The 25,865-nt window shown below is 36.4% G+C and overlaps 1 protein-coding gene across 1 annotated transcript; it reads right to left on the reverse strand.

Moving 5' to 3' along the window:
- Positions 1 to 4,161: 4,161 nt before the first annotated feature.
- On the reverse strand, positions 4,162 to 25,404 carry gclc (glutamate-cysteine ligase, catalytic subunit). Its single transcript, XM_051916883.1, has 16 exons — positions 24,886 to 25,404; positions 22,164 to 22,276; positions 19,302 to 19,484; positions 16,632 to 16,745; positions 16,141 to 16,199; positions 15,441 to 15,577; positions 15,284 to 15,358; positions 14,235 to 14,351; positions 12,336 to 12,474; positions 12,002 to 12,114; positions 11,756 to 11,848; positions 9,780 to 9,884; positions 9,449 to 9,530; positions 6,937 to 7,049; positions 6,718 to 6,838; positions 4,162 to 5,137 (listed from the first exon to the last, which is right to left on the reverse strand). The coding sequence occupies exons 1-16, from the start codon at positions 25,033 to 25,035 to the stop codon at positions 4,956 to 4,958; spliced, it is 1,896 nt and encodes a 631-aa protein (XP_051772843.1). The 5' UTR covers positions 25,036 to 25,404; the 3' UTR covers positions 4,162 to 4,955.
- Between the last annotated feature and the right edge of the window lie 461 nt (positions 25,405 to 25,865).

The raw sequence follows: 25,865 nt of genomic DNA on the forward strand, positions 1-25,865 counted from the left end.
TGCTGAAGAGAACAAGCACAGGAAAAGTGTAATACCACCAAAAGTGCTCACGTGGCCCACACAACAACTATGTCACTTTTTTTTAAAAGGTTTGGTTAATAATTATTCTTTTTATAGGTCATTCTACAGAAATGTCCACTTTTGCTATGGCAAGATGTCTTAAAATGTATTTCTTTTTCTAACATTTAAACTTAGACCACATTATTAGAATACCCTTTGACTTTATGAATACACATACATGACAGCTAATTATTATTATTTTTTTATTTTTTTGTGCATTTATTTAAAGACTGCATTTTTTGTCACTGGTGTTACATTACTTCTTTGGCAATATTAAAGGTTTTTTTTATAAAATATTATTTCTCATGTTTTTCAGCACATGCAGTCAAGAGTTAATATAATGCAACAAATAAGGAGATTATGTGTTATTTATTTTAATCAGGTTAGTTAAAAGTGTGATTGAATGATGTTAGTTCATTTGCACAACCACGTATTTGCTAAAACAAATGAAAATATTTGAAAAACAGTTATAAACAAGTAAAGCCCTCTGTACTGTGGGGACGAGCACTTCTATGGTGCTTTGAATTCTAATATAATTAATTAAAAAACAAATATAGCCACATTGATGGCTCAAGAAGGTGTAAACATAATTTTAAAACATAAAGAAATCGTAATCCTAAAGTGTTTAATCAAGTGTAATATCTTTCTGTAGAATGAGCCTTATATTGATATTGTCATTTCCCCAAGCTCTTGTGAATGTTTATGTGGTGTTTTGTTACACTGGAGAGTATATGTCAGTACGCATTAAAGGTCATAAAGTTGAATAAAATCTATCTGGCCATAGTTCAGAGTGCTGATTCTTTATGATACAGTGTGATACAAAGTCCTATTATTCCTATTAAAGTCTATTCTTTTCCTTCTCATTTGTACTCTACTGATCTTTGTGAAGCGTTTATGTCTTTTTTTAATATAAAAATTGAAAATATTCATCAACAAATTTAGGTTGCTATGCATCCAATGTTTGTTCCGATCAAATTTTAATTTCAACTCTTTCCACTTTTAAACTTCTGTTTCATACAGAATTGTAAATCTACCTCTTGTCAGCTGGATCCTCTTCCAATGTATTTGGTTAAAGCCGGCTTACCCTCTCTTTCGTCTTTAATCACTGATATTATACACTCTTCACTTGTTTCTGGTACTGTTCCATCTTCACTCAAAGCTGCTATGATCACTCCTGTACTTAAAGGATTAGTTCACTTTCAAATGAAAATTAGCCCAAGATTTACTCACCCTCAAGCCATCCTAAGTGTATATGACTTTCTTCGTTCTAATGAACACAATCAGAGTTAAATATAAATATAAATATCCTGAAGCATCTGAGCTTTATAATGGGAGTGAACGGGACCAATGAGTATGAAGCTCAAGAAAGTGCATCCATCCACATCCATCCATCATTAACGTACTCCACACGGCTCCGGGGGTTAATAAAGTCCTTCTTAAGCGTTTGTGAAAAAAAAAAAAAAATCCATATTTAACAAGTTATAAAGTAAAATATCTAGCTTCCGCCTAACCGCCTTCTGTATTCAAGTTACGAAAAAAACAGAACTGGTGTCGTGTCAGTTAAGCTTTTTCCGCAAGTCGAACAGGGACGTAGCATAAACGTTTTGAACAGCAAGAGGCGCTGCACTTTCTTCCTAAGTTGTATACAGAAGGCGGTCTGGCGGAAGCTAGATATTTGACTTCATAACTTGTTAAATATGGATATTTTACACAAACGCATCGCTTCACTTCAGAAGGCCTTTATTAACCCCCGGAGCCGTGTGGAGTACACGTTTATGATGGATGGATGTGGATGGAGACACTTTCTTCAGCTCATACTCGTTGATCCCGCTCACTGCCATAATAAAGCTTATGTGCGTCAGGATATTTATTCATATTTCTCCGATTGTGTTCATCAGAAAGAAGAAAGTCATATACACCTAGGATGGCTTGAGGGTGAGTAAAGCTTGGGCTAATTTTCATTTGAAAGTAAACTAATCCTTTAAAAAACCGGGGGCTGATTCAAGTAACTTTGTTCATTTTCGCCCCATTTCAAATCGTTTATTTCTAAAATATTGGAAACCATTGTTGCAGCCCATGTACGCGATCATCGTTCTGATAATAGCCTGTATGAGCAGTTTCAATCTGGTTTCCATTCATATCATAGTGTTGAGACTACATTAAGACTTCCAATGATTTATTGTTAGCTGGTGATTCAGGACTCCTGTCTATTCTTATACTGCAGCTTTCGATACTATCTCACATAGCATTCTGTTAGACAGAATGGAGTCTATTGGAATCACGGGCACTGTCTTGACTTGTTTTCAATCTTATCTTACAGGTCGTACTCAATTTGTGCAGCTGAAGCAGTTTACATCAAAGCCTTCACTTTTTACTACTGGGGTTCCACAGGGCTCAGTATTGGGTCCTCTCTTATTTATCATTTATCTTTTACCTCTTGGTAATATCTTTAGAAAATTTGGTATTCAGTTCCATTGTTATGCTGATGACACCCAACTTTATCTGTCTTTCAAACCCTCCTCTGCTTTTCCTCCATCTATCCTCTCAGATTGTGTTGCTGAGATTAAAAAGTGGTTTACTTCAAATCTTCTTAAATTAAATAACACCAAAACTTTTCTTCTTGTTGGCTCAAAAAACAACCTGGCAAAGTCTAAATGTTCCAGTGTCTGTATCTCAACAGGTTAAAAGTTTGGGTGTCATCTTTGACAGTACTTCATCATTTGAAGCACATATAAACAGTGTCCCTCGCTCTGTATATTTTACATATACGTAATATTAATTGACTGCGTCCGGCTCTTTCAGTAAAGAGAATCTCGCCTTAAGTCCCATCTTTTTAGGCAGGCTTTTGTGTGATTGCTTTTATGTTTGTTTCAAGTCTGTGTTGGTTGTAATAATGATTCATTGTTGTTAATTGTTTATTTTTAATTGCACACATGATCAACATCCCCTCACATGGGAACATTATTAAGGGCCCTTCCTTTAGGCCCCGCACAAGGCCTGTCCATAAAGATTTCGTGCAAAGAGGTGAATTATTAGAGCCTCATTACTGAAATGTATGGCTATTGCAATGTTTGTAAAACTGTAAATGGAACAGAGACATCAGTACTTCAGTTTATTAGTTGTACACAAGCGTGCAACACGAGTCCTGAAAAGTGAAGCCAAAGGGTCTCGATCGCCCCCAGGTGGTTGGATGGTATAGGTCACAAACCCCACCCTCTTCAGGTAAAGGGACAAACTAAACAGTCAAATAGGCCTTTTTCACAAACTGTGATGATGCGTTTTAACGGACATCAGCATCATAAATCCTGCAAAGTTTTTTATATTTTTATTTTTAAAAAATGTATAACACCATACTTTGTATTAAATCTCTCTCTATTTTCTTCCTCTTTTTAAAGTTGTGAACACTATTGTGGTTTTTCCTTTTGCTATTTAAAAAATGGGAACACAGAAAATATATTTAATATTGTAGTCTCTTACAACAACACTTATGTTTAGACGTCGCCAGAAGTAAATTTACCCTGCGATGCCGAGCGCCGGAAACACAAAACCCGGAAGTGTGAAAAAGTTTAATTACAAGTCAAGTACTTTTTTCCCCCCATAGATGGTTTCTGTCATTTAGGCAGTTTTTTTTTTTTTTTGTTAATCACACTGATGTAAATTCAAGTGTTTGTTCTTTAAATAAGTTCGTTTTTAGTTAGTTATTTGATGCTATAAAAACGTGGGTTTTGAAGTCATTATTGACAGCTTCTCTGAGTAGTCACTGAAGCACTAACGGACTTTTTTCTGGATCTTCGGGAGGAGATTGGAGCTTTAACTTTAATTTCTACATTTCCAGAACTGTTTATTTCACAGCGACATAATGAGTTGTTCTGCAATATTAACCGATTCTGCGGGAGTGTGGGCAGGACCTTGATACTGCGCAGACTTTTATTGCTTAAATAGCTGGCATACACTGTCAGCGACAATATTATAATGCTGATTATATGATTTAATTAACTGAATTATAAAGAACAATCATTCCACACAAACAGCACTTAAAGAATTGTAGCTGGAAGGCTTGAATGCTGGTCTAGAAAAGGCATTGCTGGCCACTCAATGAGCTGAAATATGTACATGAATCACTTTATTTCAAGCCATATACATATATTAAAGCTAACAAACTACAGCATAATCTAGTTGTTCATAATAATCTAATTTTTTCCATTGTTTTAAAAAGACCCTCTGCACCCTCTAGTGGTGGAGAAAGCTTAACACAACTGCAATAACCTTAACCAAGATGGTAAAAATGTAGCTGTCTTTGAAACAATACAATGACTCAGAATAATTTGTTAGTGAAAAACACAATGCACTGCACACTACTATGATCTTCTCCTTTTTTACCCCACATTTAAATTCCTACATAAGTTTAGTCACACAGACTTGCATCAAGAATGGTTTCAGCGTCTTCAATTCAACCTGGGTACAATATTAAATGCCAAAAGAAGAAGAATCAACAGTTTCATCCATAAAAAAGGTGGTACACTTGTTAATGCCTGATGAAGTACAGTATTTACATTTCAACAATGAAAATATTACTAATGTACAATTTAGTGTTTGCTACATTTACATAAACTCTCACATACTCAGACCGGCGTGAAATATGTACACATTCGGGTACAATTGCATCATGGATCTGTTTAAGCTATTAAAATAATTTGCGAATAATAAAAATCTGCTATTTACAAATTCAACAAACCTTTGGCTGACCTCAGCAATCAACACATGCTATTTAAATATTCTCTTACAAGTTTTTTTTTTTTTTTTCTGGACTGCTGTGTCGCATACTTGGTCTTCCGCTCTCATGCAAAGGAGCTTTTTTATATATATAGATGATTTGCGTTTGTTTCGAGCAGGCTTTATTTTCCTCTGTTAACCGGCTCTCCGATCAGTTCGGGACATTTTTCTTCACCCTTGGCGATTCTGTCGCACTCTTGAAGCAGGTCGTAGTTGATTTTGTCTGTAATGACGCTGTCCTGCTTGTACTGAGGATGTTTGGCAACAAACTCCCTCATCCACTTTGCCATAGTCATCAGCTCACCTGAGAAAAACACATGAAAACAAATATGAACAAAACTATCCAAATAATCAACCTGCTAGAAAACTAACTTGATTACTCTAGCCCTTTTTCAGTTGATGAATGAACAGAATATTGTAGTGCGCCTCCCATCCAATAAATTGCAATAATCTTAATTCATTCTTACTTTTGATATGAAACAGTCTCAGATTTCAAATTCTGTCCATTTTATTACAAAATTCAAAAAAATAAATACCGTTTTGGTGCCGTTTAATGTGGCATGACTTAGTTCAAGAGAAGCGGCAGCGTGACGCGCACATGAACTGATCCTCTCCTCCGCTTTAATACCAGTTACAGTGCGATACATGAATGAACATCTGAAGGTACGTTAAAAGATACAATACAACTTACCGAAATCTGTATCATGGTATATTATGATGTAGTATATAATAATGCAATACCAGCTGACTCTCATGTATAGTTTACAGCATTAGTTCACAGATTTTTTCCTTGAGAAAATTTGCCATGTACTGTACCTGATATATATCCAAAATAAGCAATATCGAATCATATCGGAATTGAATCGCAAACTTGTAAATTGAAATCGAATCGTGAAATTTGTATCGCATCGTCGATACCCAATTGTTGTTTCTCTGTTTTCTCTCGTCAGGTAGCAACGATTTAAAAAATGTTCCCACTGTATTTCTACTGTATAGGCAGCCAAGTTTTATTGAAAGCCCATTTTGCCAAAAAATAAACAGCATAAGTTAATAGAAACCTAAATAGATAGCACACAAAATAGAAATGATCTATAAAACAAAACTGAATTCATTGCAGAAATGTGTGGGGAAAATACTGCACTGCTTTAAAAGGGTCATGAAACCCTAAACCAAATCTGAGATTTTAACGGAGTTATGTGTCTTGGACATCATAGAAGTCAATGTTACCATCCATTAGTTTTGATTGTAGGAGAAGACTAGTTCATTTTAAACCTTTTTGTGCTATTTTCAACTTTCGGGTTTAAATTCGTCTTTGTGTCAACGTCACAGGATGTGAGGTTTTCTTGTACTATAGTAAATCAATGACTCATCAGTGTCTCATAATTATTCATGAGACTGCGTGTCCTTATCCTATGGGATGACGCCTCGCTTACTTATTCATGACAGCACTTGTCGAGCCGCTTCAAACAGTGAGATCGCATACAGTAAGAGAGAGATGCATCAATGGATCAAAAAGGAGTGTTTGTTTTTGCTTTGTAAGAGTTTCTGCGTCGCATAAGTTCTCTTTAATAGATCCTGAGTCTTCGACACAAACGCGATTCATCCACACTGTGAGTGTAACCGGTCTTTACGGCCCTTTAACTGATCAAACGGCTTATAAAAGCGCCGCAAAATAAGCCTCAAATGTTATCAAAGATGCAACGGCATGTTCGTATATATTTTCGATGCAGAGAACAAATGCAAATGGCAGGGTATTTATTTGTGCATTAAATTATAGCTGTCATAGAATATGTATGTATTTATTTGTGTAATTTACAGTGAGCTTATAAAACCATATTGTGTTGCGTGTAATGATATATTGTAACTTAAAAGGTATTTTCATACCAGAAGCGCGCTTCTTAATGAGTTTCAGGTAGTTGAGGATAGTGCATCGCGTGTCGACGTCCACCTCCATGTTCTCAAGGTAGCTGTTCAACATCGGTATCAGCCCATGAAATACCCCTTCCTGAACAATAAAAATAAACACCACACAAATTAAATGGAGAAATTAAGCATCCTTGAATCCTGCTGCAACTGACAGTTAAAGAGCAGAGAGACACACACCTTCCCGTTGATGATGGTGTCGATGCTCATGAGTGTGAACTCTTCACCGTCACTCACTTCACTCTCCACTCCATTCTGAGCCGTGGAGGGCGGGTCCAACACTGGGTTGCAGCCTTAAATTAATAATAAAAATCATATAAGAAATAAAGAAATGTAGGCAACACTATATTAGGTGTCTTTAACTACTCTGTACTTACATTAAAAAAAATGTTAAATACAATGTACTTATTGTGTGGATGTTGTATTGAAAAACACTTGTGCTGATATTGAGGTGGATACGGGTAAGATTACGGATAGTTTAAATAATTGTTAAGATCTTAGGTGGAAACCACCAGAGATTGTGTGATCAGAACAATTGAGAGACGTCCGTTTAGGAGAAGCTACAACACATATTTATATCATATGATATAGTTAAGCAATATCACACGAGTAACAAACACAATATCACACAAGTGCTGTTTTTGTCCCGAATAGCACAATTGCAATTATGATACTGATTTTATACAACAGTTTAATAAGTAAGTTAATATTGTGTTATATTTTAGACACAATATTGTCTGTTTTTGCTCAATTTTGCCAATGAAAATATTGCCTATAAAGCCAGAGCAGCACTATTGTGAGTCTGAGCAACACAGCGTGTTTCTGAATGAATCCACATTTTGAATGAATCAGTCGGGTGAACAATGAATCAGCAGCATACATCATTGAGGCTGCTTTATTTAAGTTAACTGACCGCTATATTACAAATTCATAAAGAAATTACAACAATTTATGCTTCACTAGGAATAACGGTCAATTTTATAATGGTTACTTTTCTAAAACAATGCATCCTTTATGATGTATGCGGCCAAAAATTCAACCTCCGGAGGACACAGCCTTCAAAATGAGACGCAAGCATCGACTTACTCATTAAGACATTTACCGCCACCTACTGGCAGTTTTAGTTTCTTTAGAGTATCATTTCATTATTTTATTTTCATATTTCCATATTAATAAAAAAACCCATTAAAGGTATAGTTTCAAAAATGAAAATTCTGTCATCATTTACTCATTTACATGACCATTGAAGCCTAAACGTTTACATGTAATAAATTGTAAGTTGAATCAATATACATATATATTTCTAAAGCTGCCTTTTGTAATGTCTATTTTAACACAAAAATGACTTAAATTGAAAATCGGACAAAAATACAAAAAGGTACAAGACTGTGAACTTAGCCTTAATGAGGGGAAAGAACTACAATCCCATGAGGCATTGCAAAGAGTATAATCAAATCAAAAATGGAGTAATATAAAATTATGCATTTAAAAATGCTGATTTTATATATGTATATATATATATATATATTTATTAAGTTTATTGCAAAATATGCATATATTGAAATATTTTGAGTGTAGGGAGATGGACTCGATTATGTCATTTCACAGTACTTCATGGGAGTGGGTGGAGATAAAGATATTTTGGCAAGTTTTGCTTGTTTCGACTCTTTGATTGGTGGAATTTTCTGTACAACATCATGGGTAATGTAGTTTTCACCACGAGTTCCGCTGTTAAACATGATATTTTTAAAACTAAGTTGAAATAATGTGGCCTGATGGCTTCAACTGTAGCAATTACTATCAATTAACAACCTGGTAGCTCAGAGTAAGACTGTATTTTAATAAGGTTATAAGTTTTATAAGTTATAGTATGGTGGTGAAAAGGTGAAGGGGGTCTCTGAAATGTCCGGTTTACATCAGCAGCTTATCGACTAAACGGATGAAGATGGATGGATTGCTACAAGATAGTGTGGCGATGTTCTTCTTTGCTCTTTGTTTCTAGTTGTTTTTCTGATCTGCATTACAGTATTCACTGCTGTTAATAAATATTTAAACAGACAGCATTTCTCTGTCTAGGTTTTTTTAGTTTAGTTTTTATCTTTTCAATTAATCTTTTAAACCCTTGCAGCAGTGTTATTATATGCAATAAGCAGCTACTCTTAATACACTGCATGTTTTCATGAAAAGGAGCTTTACACAACCTTAGAGCTAAATATCTGATGGAGACCTGTAGTATTATACATTCATGTCTTGATTTGGGTGTGTGCAGTGGTCATTTACAATGAAAGGCTTGTAAATCTAGCTCAAGTAGATTTTAGCACGCCACACTCAGGTTTGATCATATGATGTGTAATTTCCCAATAACATAACTGTGGAAAGTGGAAATGCTGAGTAGCTGCTGAGCAAAAAAGTTAATGTCAAGCCCTGGTCAACAGAGTAATTACAGCTGTCATTACATGCAGGGATTTTTTTATTAAATACATGTTTTTACATTGTACTTGTATGTACACAATAAGTGCACTGCATCAAATGATCCATTTACATGCAAGTACATCATGGTTAAAGACACTTGATATTAATGTGGAACCAGCATGCACTGTCACCGATATCCACATGATGTCAGTTGTGGCTTTCACAGCTTAATTCTGATAAGAATGATAATGACCTCCTTTTAACTTCACTGTCAACTAACCTTTAAAAACGTCCTTCCGGAAATAAAACATGCCTTCTTGCACGGCATTTCGCTTCTGAGCAACTTTCATATTTTCATCAACCTAAAAAAAAAAAAAAAAAAAAAAGAGTTACAAAAAAAATTACAGAATTAAAAATGTTATCAATGCACATTTCTATTTCATCATGCTTTTAAGAATATACACAGTATTTCTGCCATTTAAAATCATCCCCAGAATCAGTTTTTCTGCTGTGCATAAAGCAATTAAAAGGCACGCATGCGCACGCACGCACGCACGCACGCACGCACGCACGCACGCACGCACGCACGCACACAAAACAGAGAATCCAACCTTTGATAATGGAATGAGGAAATCCAGCTTATAGGACAAGATCACACGGGTGAGAAGAACGATAAATACGACATAAGCAGAGTTCTCAAAATCTGTCAGTTGGACCTGTTAAAAAAAAAAAAAAAAAAAAGTGTTACATATGACATTATGTATTACACATGTATATGCAAAACAAAACCAACAATTAACCCATATTTTATTATGATGTGAAAATAGATAAGTTATTCAGTAAGGACGCATTAAATTGATCAAAAGTGACAGTGAAGACATCTATAATGTTACAGAAGATTTCTATTTCAAATAAATGCTGTTCTTTTGAACTTTCTATTCATCAATTAATCCTGAAAAATAAAATGTGTTTCCACACACAAATGTTTTCAACACTGATAATAATCATAAATGTTTCTTGATCATCAAATCATCATATTAGAATGATTTCTGAAGGATCATGTGACACTGAAGACTGGAGTAATGATGTTGAAAATCCAGCTTTGATCACAGGAATAAATTACATTTCACAATATATTCGCATAGAATACAGTTATTTTAAATTGTAATAATATTTCACAATATTACTGTTTTTCCTGCATATTTGATCAAATAAATGCAGCCTTGGAGAGCAGAAGAGACTTCTTTCAAAAAAATCTTACTGACCCCAAAAAATAAATATATACAGGGTGCAGTTTGCTGTGGGGAGGGAGGGGATTTCCCCCCTCTGGTCTAAATATACCTGCCTCTGCTGAATAATTTGTACTAAATATCTAAATAACTAATTAAAACGCTTCAACACTCATGTTTAAACAACAATAAAATCAGAAATGGACTTTCACAGTTGCCGCCCCCACTCGTGTGATGAGAGATGACACACATTTAAGTAACGATCTGGTTCCAGTGGCTTTAGTCCATGCACGGCTTTTCAAAACGTCACAAAGCACAACAGTCACATAATAGTCCATTTCAACATGAAAACCACAGCTAGCCAGATTAAAGAAGAGTGAAAATGATTCAGAGCAGCATGTCATCGTATTTTACAGGATCCTCACAAAAAATCCTAGAAATATTACAACAGAGAATGGGACTACAGTACAGGAGCCACTGTTTTAGGAAGGAGATGAAATCGACGTGAGGCTTATTATGCTAACAGCATGTTGTCCTATTGCGTTTTGTGATTATTTTGTATGAAATACTGTTTATAAAAATTTATAAACAAGTGTTTTGGCATGCCTAAATTAGCGTTCAACGAACGCATTGGGATTTTTTTTTCTCATAACAGAGGAAAGAACTTAAAAGTACTCCGTCATTTTTGGTCATACAGATAAAAGACATCATTCGAAACTGTAAAGGGTTATTTCATTTGTATACACTCACAATAACAACAAAACGTGATGCTTTTGTAAAATAAAGAAAAAACAAAACAAAAAAACAAACAGGATGCGCTGTCTCCTTTCTGGAGCGTGTCACAAAAATGAACCGATATTTAGTGTACACGGTGCCTGACTCACGATCAGAATTATATCTACAGAAAGCTTGAAATGTGAAATTTAAATGAACCGACTCAAATCGAAAACAAATATTCTCCGATTATGTAATCGGTATGAAACCAATGAGAGGTACAGAGGTAATCTGTTCAAATGTAGATGTTTATTATGTAAATGTAATATATGTAATGTGTATGAGAGCTTCCCAACGAGGAAAGGACAAGTCATAAGAGTGAAACTTGATGAAAATGTAAAAATGGATTAAAATATTCCTTTTCCAAAATGTTTAGATATTTTTTCACTAAAGTTCATTTAACAGCTGCACTGTGGTTTGTGATTTACTTTCATGAATAAAAAAACGTTTCAAAAACATCCCCCCTCTGCCTTTTTTCCCCTCAAATGGCACCCTGTATATATATATCGCTTTGCTAAGCACACAGTCAGTCAGGCCGCGTCTGCTTGCATCATTTGGCACACAGACAGCTGTTTGTTTAATACCTCCATGGGACGGAACTCCACTCTCCATCCGATGTCAGAGTTTGGAGGGGGAGGCTTGAACCTCATTGTCTGCCAGTTGGTTGACTGAAGATTCTGTAACATGCAAAATAAACTGTGGTTCACGTTCACATGCTACTTAAATCGCTCCAACTATGTGGTGAACACAGGTCTAATATTAACATTTTTTTGTTGTTGTTAATCAGTTTGCTAGAAAAACAATAAAAATTAGATGTTTATGTTAAATACCTCGAAGTGGTCCGATTCGTTCTCATCATCCAAATGAATCTTCTCCTGGAAGAGCGACAGCGGGTCGCGGATGAAGAGATGTGCGATGTGCTGTGCCAGCAGTTTGTCAATGCCTGCAACAGTGCAAAACAGCGCGCTTGAAAACAGGCACTGACCTGCTTCAGTGATTTCACACCCCGTCTACATGCGTCACGTCAGAAGCAAACTGAACACATTATAATCAAAGATGCTGTCTACACTGGAGTCGCAGACGCCTGTCGACAACAGGACAAAGAAGTCTTTAGGGAAGGTTTGACCGTGTCGCTGTAGACAGGGTGTCAGCTTGTGTCTTTACCTGCATCGAGGAGCTGTTTGTTGATCTCTTCATCGATGGTCAGCTCAATGTCATTGTATTTCTCACCACAGCAGGAGAGGTAGCTGTCAATCGAATCATACCTCGATTTGTTGATCCTGAATTTGTTGTTTTTCAGCGGCTGCAAAGAAACAGATACACTATTTTAAAGAGGCCATATTATGCTCTTTTAGGGGCGCTCAAGTTCGTTATTTTAAAGTCCCCCTGTGGTGAAAATCAAGTTTCTAATGTTATTTATATGTCTATGTGGTGTTTTTAATATGCTTTAAGACAAACCATGTGCACATTCATCAGTCAACACCATTGCTGAGTATTTTCTGTTTAAAACTGCAGCGATCTAAAGACAGTTTCAAAAACGCGGTTTGAAACCGCCCTTGTTCTCTACGTCACAAACTACCTTGTAACCAATCACGTCAACGTGCCGGCGGACTTTAGCATATTATTAACTGACCGCTGAAGCAGGGGAGTCTCAAGAGGTTATGAAAAATCGGGTACATTTAGCAATATAGCGGGTGAATTATGTATATGATGTATATTATGATGTTATGATGAACTATATGCCTTTCTCCACGGATGTTCTGAGTTGTTTAAAGCGTTTGTAAGGATTATTTTTAGAAGGCAGCTGTCTGACTCTGAGATGGTGAACGGGAACACGGTTTGTGTAACATTAGCAACACATTATTAGCTGTTTGATAGCAGTCAAGCAAAAGGCTAATCATATCAATTACCACCAAGTGTCCGGCGTTGTAGAGAGCGATACATAAATCACGTCACCATTCTGATACATCGAGCCTGTAAAATTCACTCTTCTAAATCAGTTTCTGCTTCAAACATAAATGGCTGATTTAAACCAGTATTACCACTTGCCATTGTGCAGCGTTTACTACAGTAAAGTTGAGTGAGTGGATCAGGTAATACAAGCTGCTGTGATTGAGTAGAGGAAGGGCTAATTTGCATATTCTTGGTTCCGCATATCCTAAAATAAGCAAGGGTGTAGAGTTACATTCAAGCTATTTTTCACAGGAAAACATGTTTAAATGTGTCATTTTGGTGATCAAAATGGAATTTTAAGGGATAAAATTATTGCTTATGAATTATTTAAATGAGGAATATTGTGATGTGTTCGTTCCCGGAAGAAAAATTCAGAAGTTCAGAAACACTGACACTGATATAAAGAATAACTCCTGCTGGAGGGACTTTGGAAATCTTTTTCATGCTCAAACAGCAACATTACACACAAAAGAAAGATGAACATGGAATATAATAGGTCGTAAGCATAATAGGTTCTGTTTAATGTCTGTGGTTTAAAAAAAAAAAAAAAAAACTGAGAAAAAGGCTTGGCCTGGCCAACATATGTTTATTTTGAGATTAGTGGCATTGGCTGATAACAGCTGATATCAAAAGTTGTCAGATCTTCTGACAGCCTTGTTAATTATTACACATTATCATCTGACATTAACATTTGCACTTTCTCAAAAGCTCTCACTTTAAAGTTCTCAAAAGGCCCAATTTGGATGAGATTTGTTTTCTTTTTAAATGATTAACAGTAATTTCATGTATGATTCACACAGGACTGAGATCTGTGTAATTATTACTGAAGTGTGACTGTCTGTTGTTTGGATGAGGGCGTTACGGAACATCATGTAGTCTGCAATTATAAAATTATGTTTATAATTTAGTGAAGGAATTAACCACAAAAAAAATTTAAAACAGTATGTTATTTGCTCTATGTATTGTGCAAGAAACCCAGGCAAAGTCAATTTGAACAGGAGTAAAAATCTACTTGACCTCCTCAAGGAAACTATTCCTTTATGAATACGGCCAAAAACATTTGTTTTATTTGTTTGCAGGTTGAAAGGGGGTATAGGATCTCGTTCTCACCTCCAGGCCCCTCTCCTCTCTGGTCCGGTCATCCACAGACGCAGAGATCACTCCCCAACGGCAGTCGATGTCTGACACGAATCCGCGATAGAACGGTGAGGCAGCACTGAGAGCCATCTGCACAAACACATCAATACTGAGAACGAAATACTGCGCATTTCTGGAAACATTAACAAAACAGAGTCTTAAAAGTTTGTACAACTGCTAACAACACAAGACTGTGAAAATGATGACGGAGGGTTATATATTACTTCATGTATGGTAAAGATGGTCAATTTTCAACTAGGGTCAAAGTTAGAAGATCCTTTAAATTCTCAGATTTAAAATTTATTATTTTTATTTATCCTACAAGCAGTAACATCATGCATGAAAGTTTGTTGTGCACCACAGTTTTGAGTCCATCTACCCATATTTATATACATTTTATTTAACAGTATAAACACATGAATTTTCATATTTTCAATGACTCACTCATTAAGACAGTTACTTGCCGCCACCTACTGGTGGTTTTAGTGTTATTTTTAGAGTATCATTTCATTTTTCATTCATCTTCATGCCACCTCTGAGCTGCATTAAACATTCTGTGTAAATATACCTAAATGCCACTTCAGACACAGTTCTTAAAAAATAAAAAAATAAAAATAAAAAAACCCATCATGGTCACATTGTAGCCTTGAAAGTTTATGTCTAATAAATTCTCTGTTGAAACAATATTTCTTTCTAAAGCTACTTTTTGTATTGTCTCTTCAATGCTTTTCTCTTTTTTTTTTTTTTTTTTTTTTTTTTTTTAAAGTACATAGTAGTTAATGACACCTGATATAAAGTGTGTCCTTCTCTGCTAGCTGCTTTGTACGTGTTTGATATGATTCATTCGCATCACTTCCATGAGAGACAGTTTGCCCATATATCTTTTAACATGACAAGGTTTCTAATTGCACTTTTAGTTGGGGTTTTATTTCTGCCTTTGGCTCTCTGGAAGTGTTGAAATATTACATCAACAGCACGCTCCGTCCTCAGACTTTGTGTTCCTCAAACCCATGTTCTCTTACCACTATGGGACAGAAAACAGCCAGTTGGTCATAAAGGTAGCGCGCCTCTCTGATGCTGCAAGCTTGGAAGGTCACCTGATGGACAACATTGATCCGACGTCAACCACATGACCCGAATATTTTCAATGAAAATCAATGAGAGTAAAAGGGATTTTACCTGCAGGCAACAGTTTCCCATGCCAAAGCCCATGGCGTCCATGTAGATGTGATCAGGCAGGGCACCCCGGGCAGCTTCTCCATCATCTTCTGGAAACGGCTCCACAAACGGAGATGGGGTGTTTTTATCTTTAAAAACTGAATGACACGGAAAAACCATGCAGCCATATAAGTGAAAATGTCCAGGGGAAATATCGTCTGAAACTAAACAAATTTGACTTTTTGCTGAAAGTCCTACAAAGCATGCGAGAAGTGATAAAAGCGCCTTTACCCACATTAATCTTTATACTAAATTTCTGCAATATGAATAGGGAAATTCTTTATGTCATTTGATTTTACTTTTATGACGCATCACTAGGTAGCTCCACCCACTGTGAAATCTCATTGGTGCAAAATCCTGCTCTGGAATCATTAAGATTTTTTAAAATGTTTTTGCAAGATGTCCCTTATGTTCACCAAAGCTGCATTTATCTGATCATTACTCCAGTCTTCAGTGTCACATGATCCTTTAGAAATCATTCTACAATGATGATTTGCTGCTCAATAATCATTTATGATTATTATCAGTGTTGAAAACAGGTTTTGGACACATTAGGAGTAGATCAAACGAAACCAGGCATATACTGTTTACTTTATTTCCAGAGCAAAACTGACTTACAGAAACAGTTCTATCATTTACAAAAACAAATCAAAACACTTACTTGGTACGTTAATCACCACCTTTTCGCCCCTCCGGTGGCGTATGTTTCTGGTCAGAGTGCTGTAACACATAGTGAAGCATTAGCAAAAGCATCCATACCTCACTCAGCTGCACTGAATATTTAGAAACATTACAAACACACGTTTTCATCCAACTCATGATGAATAATGTGCTCAGAGTTAGTGGCTCGTTGAAATCCTTAACTTACTGTGAAATGAGCAACCATAATGAAAGCAGCAATACTTCTAGAGTGATCAGATGAACAGCACTTTTAAGGCTCTCGGCTATTGGTATGTGAAAGTTCACTGTCTGTTGAACTGGCTTCTCATAATCCCTCTGAAATGCCTCTGAGCTCTAGCTTATGCAAACAACTTCACATTGTTCTGTGTCAGACGACACTCCAAACACTTTTAGCTGCAACGTAAACTCACAATGTCCCATTTCGACATGAAACTGATGACTGCCAGTGGCCTGGGACACATGATCTCTCACCTGAATCTAGGGTGTCTGTTGATGGCCTCATCAGGGAAGAAAAGCGATTTGGACACCCCTTTCTCGACAGGTGTGGGTTTGTATTCTGGCAGCGTGAAGCCTGGGCAGCCTAACCTACAAAACACACACACACACACACAAATTAATTATAGCCATGCCTTGCAACACATTTGCATCTTACATTGCAAGTGATTTCATCACATTCAAAGGCAAATATAAGCCTGCATCTTTTATCAGGGTTAAAGGGTGAATGTTATCTACACCGATGTGGCACACCCAACTCACTCAAATAGCCAGGAGGTTTTTGCTTAAAAGCAAATGTTTCATCATTTTTATTCTTTTGTCACAAGCCATATTTATTTATTTATTATAATTAATAATAAATAAATATATAGAATAAAAAGAATCTTAAAGCTGTTCTTATAATTGGAACAATTATATGGCAGGGCCTTTACCCTGACTGAATAAAACACTAAAACACTGTCATTCATATAAGAACTTCTGATGCAGCCCAAAGCATGGGTTGGGTTGTTAATTGTGTAGGTGAATGATCTATTAATATGGGAGAAATAAACATGCCAAGTGTGCCATCCAGATACAGAGCAGTGGGACCAGTTAGATCACTTTAAATGTCTTTTTATATCACAGTATGTCATAACACAGCAATTTTTTTCTGAAGAGTAGGGCTGCAACTAACAATTATTTTGATAATCGATTAATTTGTTGGTTATTTTCTTGATTATTGCAACTTAAAATAAAATTATATACAATATAATGTAGACAGACAGACAGACACATAAATGCACAGACAGACAGTAGGGGTGTAACGAGATCTTGCAAGATTAATGTGACGAGATTTGTTGTCGAGGAGAAAAGCTGTCTCGTGGTATTCCCATGACGGAGTGTGAGGGTGAAATTAGGATAGAATATGTCACCGCTACGTTTACATTACGCCTCCACTGTCGTTTTTCTTTTTATAGAAATAAAAACCATTTAATTCAGTTGCATAACGGTCGGTTCACTCCCATCCAGCTCATCTAACACGAGCTGCAGAGTCGTACGTAGTGCAGCAGGAATCAGAGTTCACTGATCATGTGACGAGACCATGGCGGAGGATTCATTGAGCAGAAGAGCCTAAGCAGCTGACAAATGTCGTATCTTGTAGAATGTGCGCTCAGCACCTCTGCTCCATATTCACAGAGAATGTGCGATTGATCACAAAATTGAAAGCGAAAGTAAAACGCGAAAGCGCATTCAAACGCGATTTCAATATGCCGCATTTTGAAAGCGGCTCCCTGACTCATGCAAATATCTCCCAATATGAAAGCTATTTTAGGCTGGGCTGTGTATCTGTAACCATCTCTCAGCTCTGTATCATGCTTGAGAGAAATCTGGTCTCTATTTGCACTGTGAATATTGAGAGAGTACTCTGATTATGGTTGCACTTATTGTTCGCACTTAAGACTGAACGGTTATTCATTTGTATTAATACTGTTATTATTTCTATGATCAATTGGTAAAAAGGAGTTCAGTTAGGAGGTCAAAAGTTGTAGAAGCTCATAAAACATGTACAGTTTTAAGGTCTGAAGAGACTCATGTGAAATCATACAGCAGAGAAGCCAGTCAGTTGAGTTTGTGACAAAACCTTTTACAGTGCTTGAGTATTGTTGTCTTTTACTGCATATGATAATTCATACTCAAAGTAGATCTGAAACAACATTCATTACAACAGTGGTTCCCAACCACATTCATGGAGGCCTTTGTCCTATCTCTTCTTTGTCTGACACACCCATTTTAGGTCTTTGACTCACTATTTATGAGCTGATAAACTTAATCAGGTGTGTCTGATTGAGGAGACATGAAAATGTGCAGTGTTGGTGGGCCTCCAGGAATGTGGTTGGGAACCACTGCATTACTATTTTCTAGTCAAGCATTTCGTCATTAAGGATTTCTTAAAAAATACTGTGTAAAAATCTAGTCTCGTTCTTGTGAGCCGTTTCGTCACAGCCCTAATAGACAGACAGATCGACAGACAAAAATAGACAGATAAACAGATGTAAGTTATGCACTGAGGAAAACACTTCAGAGTACCTGTTACTGCAAGCTGTGTGAAACTAAATGCTTATGAATTTATTTGAAGCGTACAATATAACATTCTCATGTTTTGGATAACTCAGGTCATGCACTTTCCCCACAGCAGCTCACTCTGCCGCTATATTTCAGATGCATTTTGTTCATAGAAATGCACTATTCACTACTGTAAAGTGACGTGACTGGAGGATGTCTTCCGTGCAGACATAATTAATCAATCAAATTCATTGATGATTATTTTCATTTTCACTTACATTAGTTGTTACAGCCCCTCTGCAAAAGCAATGGAAAATGGCTTATTTATATTAAGTAAGTTAGCAGTGGCTATCTTAGGTAATCTGGTAAATTAAATATTTTGTTAAAAGTGCAAAAGGTCACCCACTAAAAACTTTAAAAAGTCAGGAAAAACATCTCATGTAAAGGAAAAGGTTTCAATCTGGTCTGTGCCAAATGTAAAACCATGGATCTAAATGCAAAGTCACATGGCAATGCGTACACAACTTTGAATGGATATGGATTTATTATTACTGGATTACAGTGAAGTATTGGCTACATTTTACTGGACGATGATGAGAGTACCTGGGGAATGACGTAACTGTGAGGAGAGTTTGGTTCTGGCTGAGCACAGATGAGGCCTCTCTCCTCCGCTTTCCCATATTGTCTTCTACCGTGTTGAACTCCGACATCGTCCCTCCGTACGGCTGTCCCGGCGTTCCTTCGATCATGTAGCTGCCGTACTCCGGCCTCCACAGAGTAGGGTGGCTGGAAATATGCACGGCTGACAGTCAATCAACTGGTAAGAGAACTCAAGCAAACCAAAGTATTGCATTTCAAGAGATCGATATTTTGTCTCTTTATGAAAAAGTACTTGTGAATTACTAGCAGAGGCAATTCATTTAATCCATTCTGCACTGGAAGATAATAGAGCACTCGTGTAATACAGACACCCATCAACATCTTGCTCTAGTAATGTAAACTACCGGTCAACAGAAACTGCTTTCTCAATGGCAAATAGAGATCTATAGAGAGTGCTGTGGCCAATGAGCATTGAGGATAATAAAATTACAATAAAGCAGTTGAAATACAGCCTGAAAAGGAAGCTAAAATATCAAAAATCACTAAGATATATGAACAAACATTAGACATATCTGAAATTTCCCAAATTTCTGGATTCCAATTTTTTTTCCATTTTATTTTTTCTGGACTCCATTTTAACTCCGTAATCAAAAAGCAAGTCTAAATAATTGAAATCAAAAGTACTAAATTAATTAATTTCATAGGGTCCTATGGAATGCATTTTATTTTTTTCTTAAATTCAGTTTTATTTTTCCTAAATTCTGTGTTTTCCATTTTAAATTCTACAGATTCCATTTCAATGGTTTGATTAAATTTTAATAACCAAAAAGCATGACTAATCAGTTGAGTTTATAAAACTTTAATTTTTTTTTTTTTTTTTTTTATTACAAAATTAGGGTCCTATGAAATGTTTTATTTCATTTATTTATTTTTTCAGAAATTCTGTGTTTTAATTTTTCTGGATTTATGGTTTAATGCAAATTCATTATCAAAAACTGTGGCAATCAATGGAATAAAACATTAGCAATTTAATTAACCTTTTAAAATGTAATTGAATGAAAATTAAACAATTCCTTTTATTTTTTGCCAAACAAAATGTCAAGTTAAACCAAACTTTTCTTGTGACAGGCTGCAGTGAAGACCTTTGAGTTTGTGTGTGTATGAGCATCATGTGCAGTGGAAGAAACAGCGCCGCTCACAACATGCAGACTTCATATTTTAATAGTCTTTTTGAGCTTTAATACTCACAGACACTACGATTTGACATTGTTCAAACCTAAAGTTTGATTTATTCATCCAAAATTTGCAAAATTCCACGACACTCCGCATTGTACAGTAAATTTCATTTTTATGATTTTATCATTTTTATGATTTTACCAATCCATTAGTGTTTTAATCACATCGTGGAATATATCAGTCTACGGCTAATGTTTTTAATAGGTGGCATCTCAGATCGTCCATGTGGGGCTGAAAGTGCTAGGACGGGACAGGGCGGTGCGCTCTTCAGTATGTGCAGTAGAGAGGCAGTAATGAGGAATGGCACAGCTCTCTCGTTTCCCATTGCTTGCTGCGATTTTCCCTGAGCTACAGCTACACAACATCATGAAAAAAGAAAAAGAAAAAAAGGACACATTCCTCACTCCTATACAACTTATCAAACTTCAAATAATGCTTATGCTGTCCAAACTAACAGCTTCAAATGATTCTGATGATTCTGGTAAAAAAAAAAAAAAGAAAAAAAAAAAGATTAAAGTGTCCCTATTATGAATTTTTGTGTGATATCTTTTATGTAATGTGTAATAAAGCTTTGTTAGTGTAAAAGGCCTACAAACAAAGTTTCAAATATCAAAGTGCAGATAAATGGAGCTTTTGCCTCTTAAAAGAAAGAGGCGATTCTGAACTGAAACGAGTCGTCAGTAATTCCAGTCTCACTTCCTGCTCGAATCTATGTAGGTTTGTAACTAATTTACACAATCAGTCTATGGTCTTCATTGGCTGCCAGCGAATGTCTACTTTGCCCCTCAAACACTGTAGCTGTAGCGGAGACTGGAAGAGTTTGGTTGGTGTTGTTCATGTTGAGAAGATGCTGTTTTCAGGGCTGTGAATCACTCCAAATGAGACTCAAGCTGGAATTGATACTGTAAAACCAACGCAATCATTAGTGTTCGTATCCCTGTGTATCAAGTGCTGAGGAAGAGCTGAAATTCAGATATGGTAATGGGTGTTTCATTTCCGACACGCGATGTAAGCAGTCGACCAATCACAACAGACTAGGCCGCCTGACCAATGAAAGCAGAGCAGGCTCTCGAGAGACTGAATCTTTGAACTAACCGTTTTTTTACACTCTTCGAGGAATGAGGTGATGTTATGAAAAAATGTAAGTGTTTTTTGACCTTGGATGCATGTAAACCTGTTGTAGAAGACTCCAAATCTACATGAGGAGTCTTTAAAACATAATAATAGGGGCAATTCAAATGAAAGGGAGAGAACAGGAAACACAAAAGATACTATCGATTTTGTTGACTTATTAGACACATGCATAAAAGAGGGATTGGCTGCAAGACTTTACAGCCATGCCAGAGGTTAAAGTATACAAGAGGACAAACCACCTAAGGTTTCCATATTCAAATAGATCAACAAAGGGGTCAAACATGCATTTCCCTCCATATTCCCTTCATGTCTTTTCAGACACAGTCGCAGCTACACCTGCTATTATTGAAGCCATGATTTTGAGGAGCCTGTAACAGATCTCTGAACATGTAAACAAAACAATATTCTAAATTTAATACATTTGTTGGGCATCACACCAATATTTTCAGAATATTTCTGTTAAACACAATCAAGCCAAACGGATCAGTTACTCACTTGGGGTTGATCTTTTCACCCTTTTCCTGAAGGGTTTCCAGAACATCCTTCCCGTTCAGAACCAGACGGACTTTTTCATGTCTTTCATCCATTTCCACCAACATGTACTCCACCTGCAGGATGTTTCAGAGACATTTTGTAATACAGTTTGTCACAGAAGCAAAACCACAAAATATTTACCACAAGTAAAAATAGTTTCAGTATGCACTGTTGCTCTAGTACCTCAGTATTATATGCACATTACATGTTAAGTTTGCAAGGTAAATGCACTCGCAATAACAAACCACAGTATTACTCTTCTCATAACACTCATTATGAAAGTAAAAGGGCAGTGAGACATTTCTAGTCTGATGCAATTCCATTCTTCTTTTTCCCCATTCCATTCTTTTTGCCTTTTAAATCCACTAACGCCGAACAAAGGAGTCACCGTCCTAAACCAACAACATTCCAGCAGGTTTTATCGTAAATCCACTGACGTCTTCTGGCTGGTCAAAGGTAATGAAATGAAAAGCCATTTCAAAAGGAGGTTCAGAAATCGACATTAGCCTGTTGATCCTACATGAACCGCAAGTTTGAACATGCAAACACTTTCTGGCACCGTTGTATGACATGTTTATTTTGGTACTCTTTTAAGAACAGTGAAAGAACGAGCAAGAGCTCACTGAAAGATGACTAACTGCACAGCCACCCAACCAAAGGAAATGGGATTTTGTAATGGTCATCTTTGCACAAAAATCTGTGAACTAAAACGCAAGCTCAAGAAGACACATAAGAGAACTCAATTCGGTCCGCGCTGTTTGAGAAGTTTTGTGTGAGCAACACACATCAGAAGCGAATGCATAGAAAGCCGCGTCTCAAACAGCGTGCAAATACTGAATTAAGTTCTCTTTCTAGTGTTCTTGCTCTTGAACGGACACATTCACACAAAATTATGTAAAAAATGCCTGTATTGTAGAGTTTTCAACAGTTGAGAAAGAAAACGCATGTGCTGTTAAAAGCGCGAAAAAGGTCAGTGGAACAAATAAAAGCACAAGATCTAGAGACACATTTGTTAAAAGCTGAACTTCTTTTAACTTGAGCGTCGCGTTTGTAAAAAATTCTTTTTTTAAAAGAATTCAAAAAAAGTTAATTTCAAGTTTACATCTCACAATTCTGACTTTTTGTCTTCGCAAATCTGAGTTTATATCTAAATTCTCACAATTCTTAGAAGGAAGAACAGAATTATACGTGAGATATACGTGTTATTCTGTCTTTTTTCCTCAGAACTGCGAGCTTATATCCTGCAATTCTGACTTTTTTCCCCTCATAATTGTGATATAAACTCACAATTGCGAGTTATAAAGTCCAAAATGGGAGATATAAAGACACAAATGCAAGAAAAAGAGTCAGAATTGTGAGATAAAAATGTTATAGGCTATGTTTAAAAGTTATCCATGTAAAATGTTATAGGTTTAAATATTATTTCATGCTGCAACTGCTATGTATGTATGTCCTCTATGAACTGCATGTGAATATTATGTAGACTTACTGTTTAAATCAAATTCATGCTTTAATACTAGACTAATCATTGCAGGTTTCATCAGTCTGTGAAAAAAAAAATCAATACTCGACTGATTAACTTTAATAAGGAATTTATACAGTGAAGACTATGCAGCGTATTTTTACATTTGATTACTTTAATTTCTGTACCTGAAAAATACTGTTAGACCAATGTGAAAAGCACTGTTTATTTCATTTATATGCTTGCACAATATATATTTGTGCTATTACTCATAATTTGATTATTTGTTCTTATTTTATTACTGACTGTTTAGTTGTCTTTAACAATATTTATTCAAGTTAGGCTAGTTTATTAAGGTTACATGGGTCAAAAACACAGAAAACAATAACTAGCCCTATTTTTAATTATTTATTGCTTTTTTCTGGTGGGGCCCGTGAAAATTTGAACCACTCCCCTGGAAAAATCCTTAGCATTAGGCCCTGGTGTGGTGAAGGACAGATCTTTACATGCCTGGGCTGCATTATACATACAGTACTCTATTCCAGTGGAAAGTTTGGATACACCCACTCATATCTTACTACTGAGATTTTCCACAGTTTGAATAACCAAAACTACGAAATAACACAAATAGGAGAATATAAAGTCAAACCAATACTATATTTGAGCTTCTTCAAACTTTGCCTAGATTTTCAGCACAATCTCTTAACCAACTTCATCCCGGGATTATTAATTAAACATCACTGAAGGATGTCAAAGGTCAGCTGGACACTTGTCGGTGCACATAGTGTCGTGTTGACCCCCCTTTACCCCTTAACTCACCCTTAAACCTACCCATACAACCAAACCTGTCCCACCTTCAATAAATGCAAATGTTTTGTAATACAACATCAACACAATAAATACATTCTACCTGACAATTTGTAGTTAAACACACCTAATATAAAATCTGAACTTTGTATTTACCTATAAAACTAAATTCCAAAATTGTAAGTATAAGCCTTTACAAAGATTTTAAGATCATGACATCCAGTCACGTGTGTCCAAAAAAGTGTGCATGCATAAAGGAGACAATATTCATAACACAAAGTGAGCTGAAGGCGCACCTGCTCACGTGCAGCATCCAGATTTGGTCCAGTGCATCATTGAATGCTGCCTCTAAAAAACGCAACCACGTGTTTTCCCAAAATATTTTGCATTTTTGAGGATGAAAAGCAGCCTCACCTCGTCTCCCCATTTCAGCACATCCTTCTGCCGATCTTTGACCTTATTGTAGATGTTGAGGAACTGAAGGATGCCGTGCTTTCTAACGTGGTCAGCATGTTTCTTGGTCTCTTCCCAGTTGAGCGGTGACCCTTGTGACAGTAAGCCCATATCACAATCCTACGAACCCTCGCTTATTGTTATGGACTTCAACTTCAGCTTCTCGTCCACCGCGCGACACGTGTCTCACACTTGATATAAACGATAATATAATGCTCGCGAGCGCGCACGCTAGGCCTTAAATGATTCTTTTTTTAAACACGGAAGTATTCGCTCTGTGCTTCCAAGCGGTTCTCGCGGACGGGTTCACGACACCTCGCGTTAGAAGGGAATAAAGCGGTCTCGAGTTGCGAGCAGGTGATATTTGATCGGAGTGCGCGAGTTATATGTCAGTCCTTTCCTCCCGCACAGACACTTTGCCTGTATTGAGAACACGTGACTGTGTCGTTGCGGGACGTCATGTTATGACTCAGCAATCCCTTCTTCTTCATTGTGCGCTGTTGACGGTGTGGTGAAGGTAACGTGCGCAGCTGTGGAAGCCGATCAGATTGAATGTGCTTTTGTAATCGTGACGATGCAAAACGTAAGAAGCAGAATACGGTGTTTGTTTAACTAAGGACATTTTGTTTAGCGGTTGTTTTATTATTTGGTCTTTTCCTTCTTATATGAAGGTAGCATTTTAAATGCTGCTTTTTTTTAAGCAACGTATCAAATATTGCACCTATTTGTATTAAAAAAAAAAAAATTTTTTAAATTGCGTGTATTTGGAATATGCTGGTTATGAAATATTAGGGTTATGGTTGGAGCAACACCAAGGTCAGCAAACACAAAACGTTCCCTTAACGTTAGCAGTATTTGTTTCCCGTTTTTTTTTTTTTTTTTGTGCAACAAATTATAACTTCCAAAGAACGTTCTTTTTAGGGTTTATTTTTTACAACCAT

The sequence above is a fragment of the Ctenopharyngodon idella genome, chromosome 13 (genome assembly GCF_019924925.1).
Source record: "Ctenopharyngodon idella isolate HZGC_01 chromosome 13, HZGC01, whole genome shotgun sequence".
In the NCBI taxonomy this organism is placed as follows: domain Eukaryota; kingdom Metazoa; phylum Chordata; class Actinopteri; order Cypriniformes; family Xenocyprididae; genus Ctenopharyngodon; species Ctenopharyngodon idella.

Coding starts and splice junctions, on each gene's coding strand:
- gclc (XM_051916883.1), bottom strand. CDS start 25,035: ATGGGCTTACTGTCACAAGGGTCACCGCTCAACTGGGAAGAGACCAAG. Junction 15,578..16,140: donor GGTGGTGATTAACGTACCAA/GTAAGTGTTTTG, acceptor CGTGTCATTCAG/TTTTTAAAGATAAAAACACC. Junction 11,849..12,001: donor ACGAATCGGACCACTTCGAG/GTATTTAACATA, acceptor TGCATGTTACAG/AATCTTCAGTCAACCAACTG.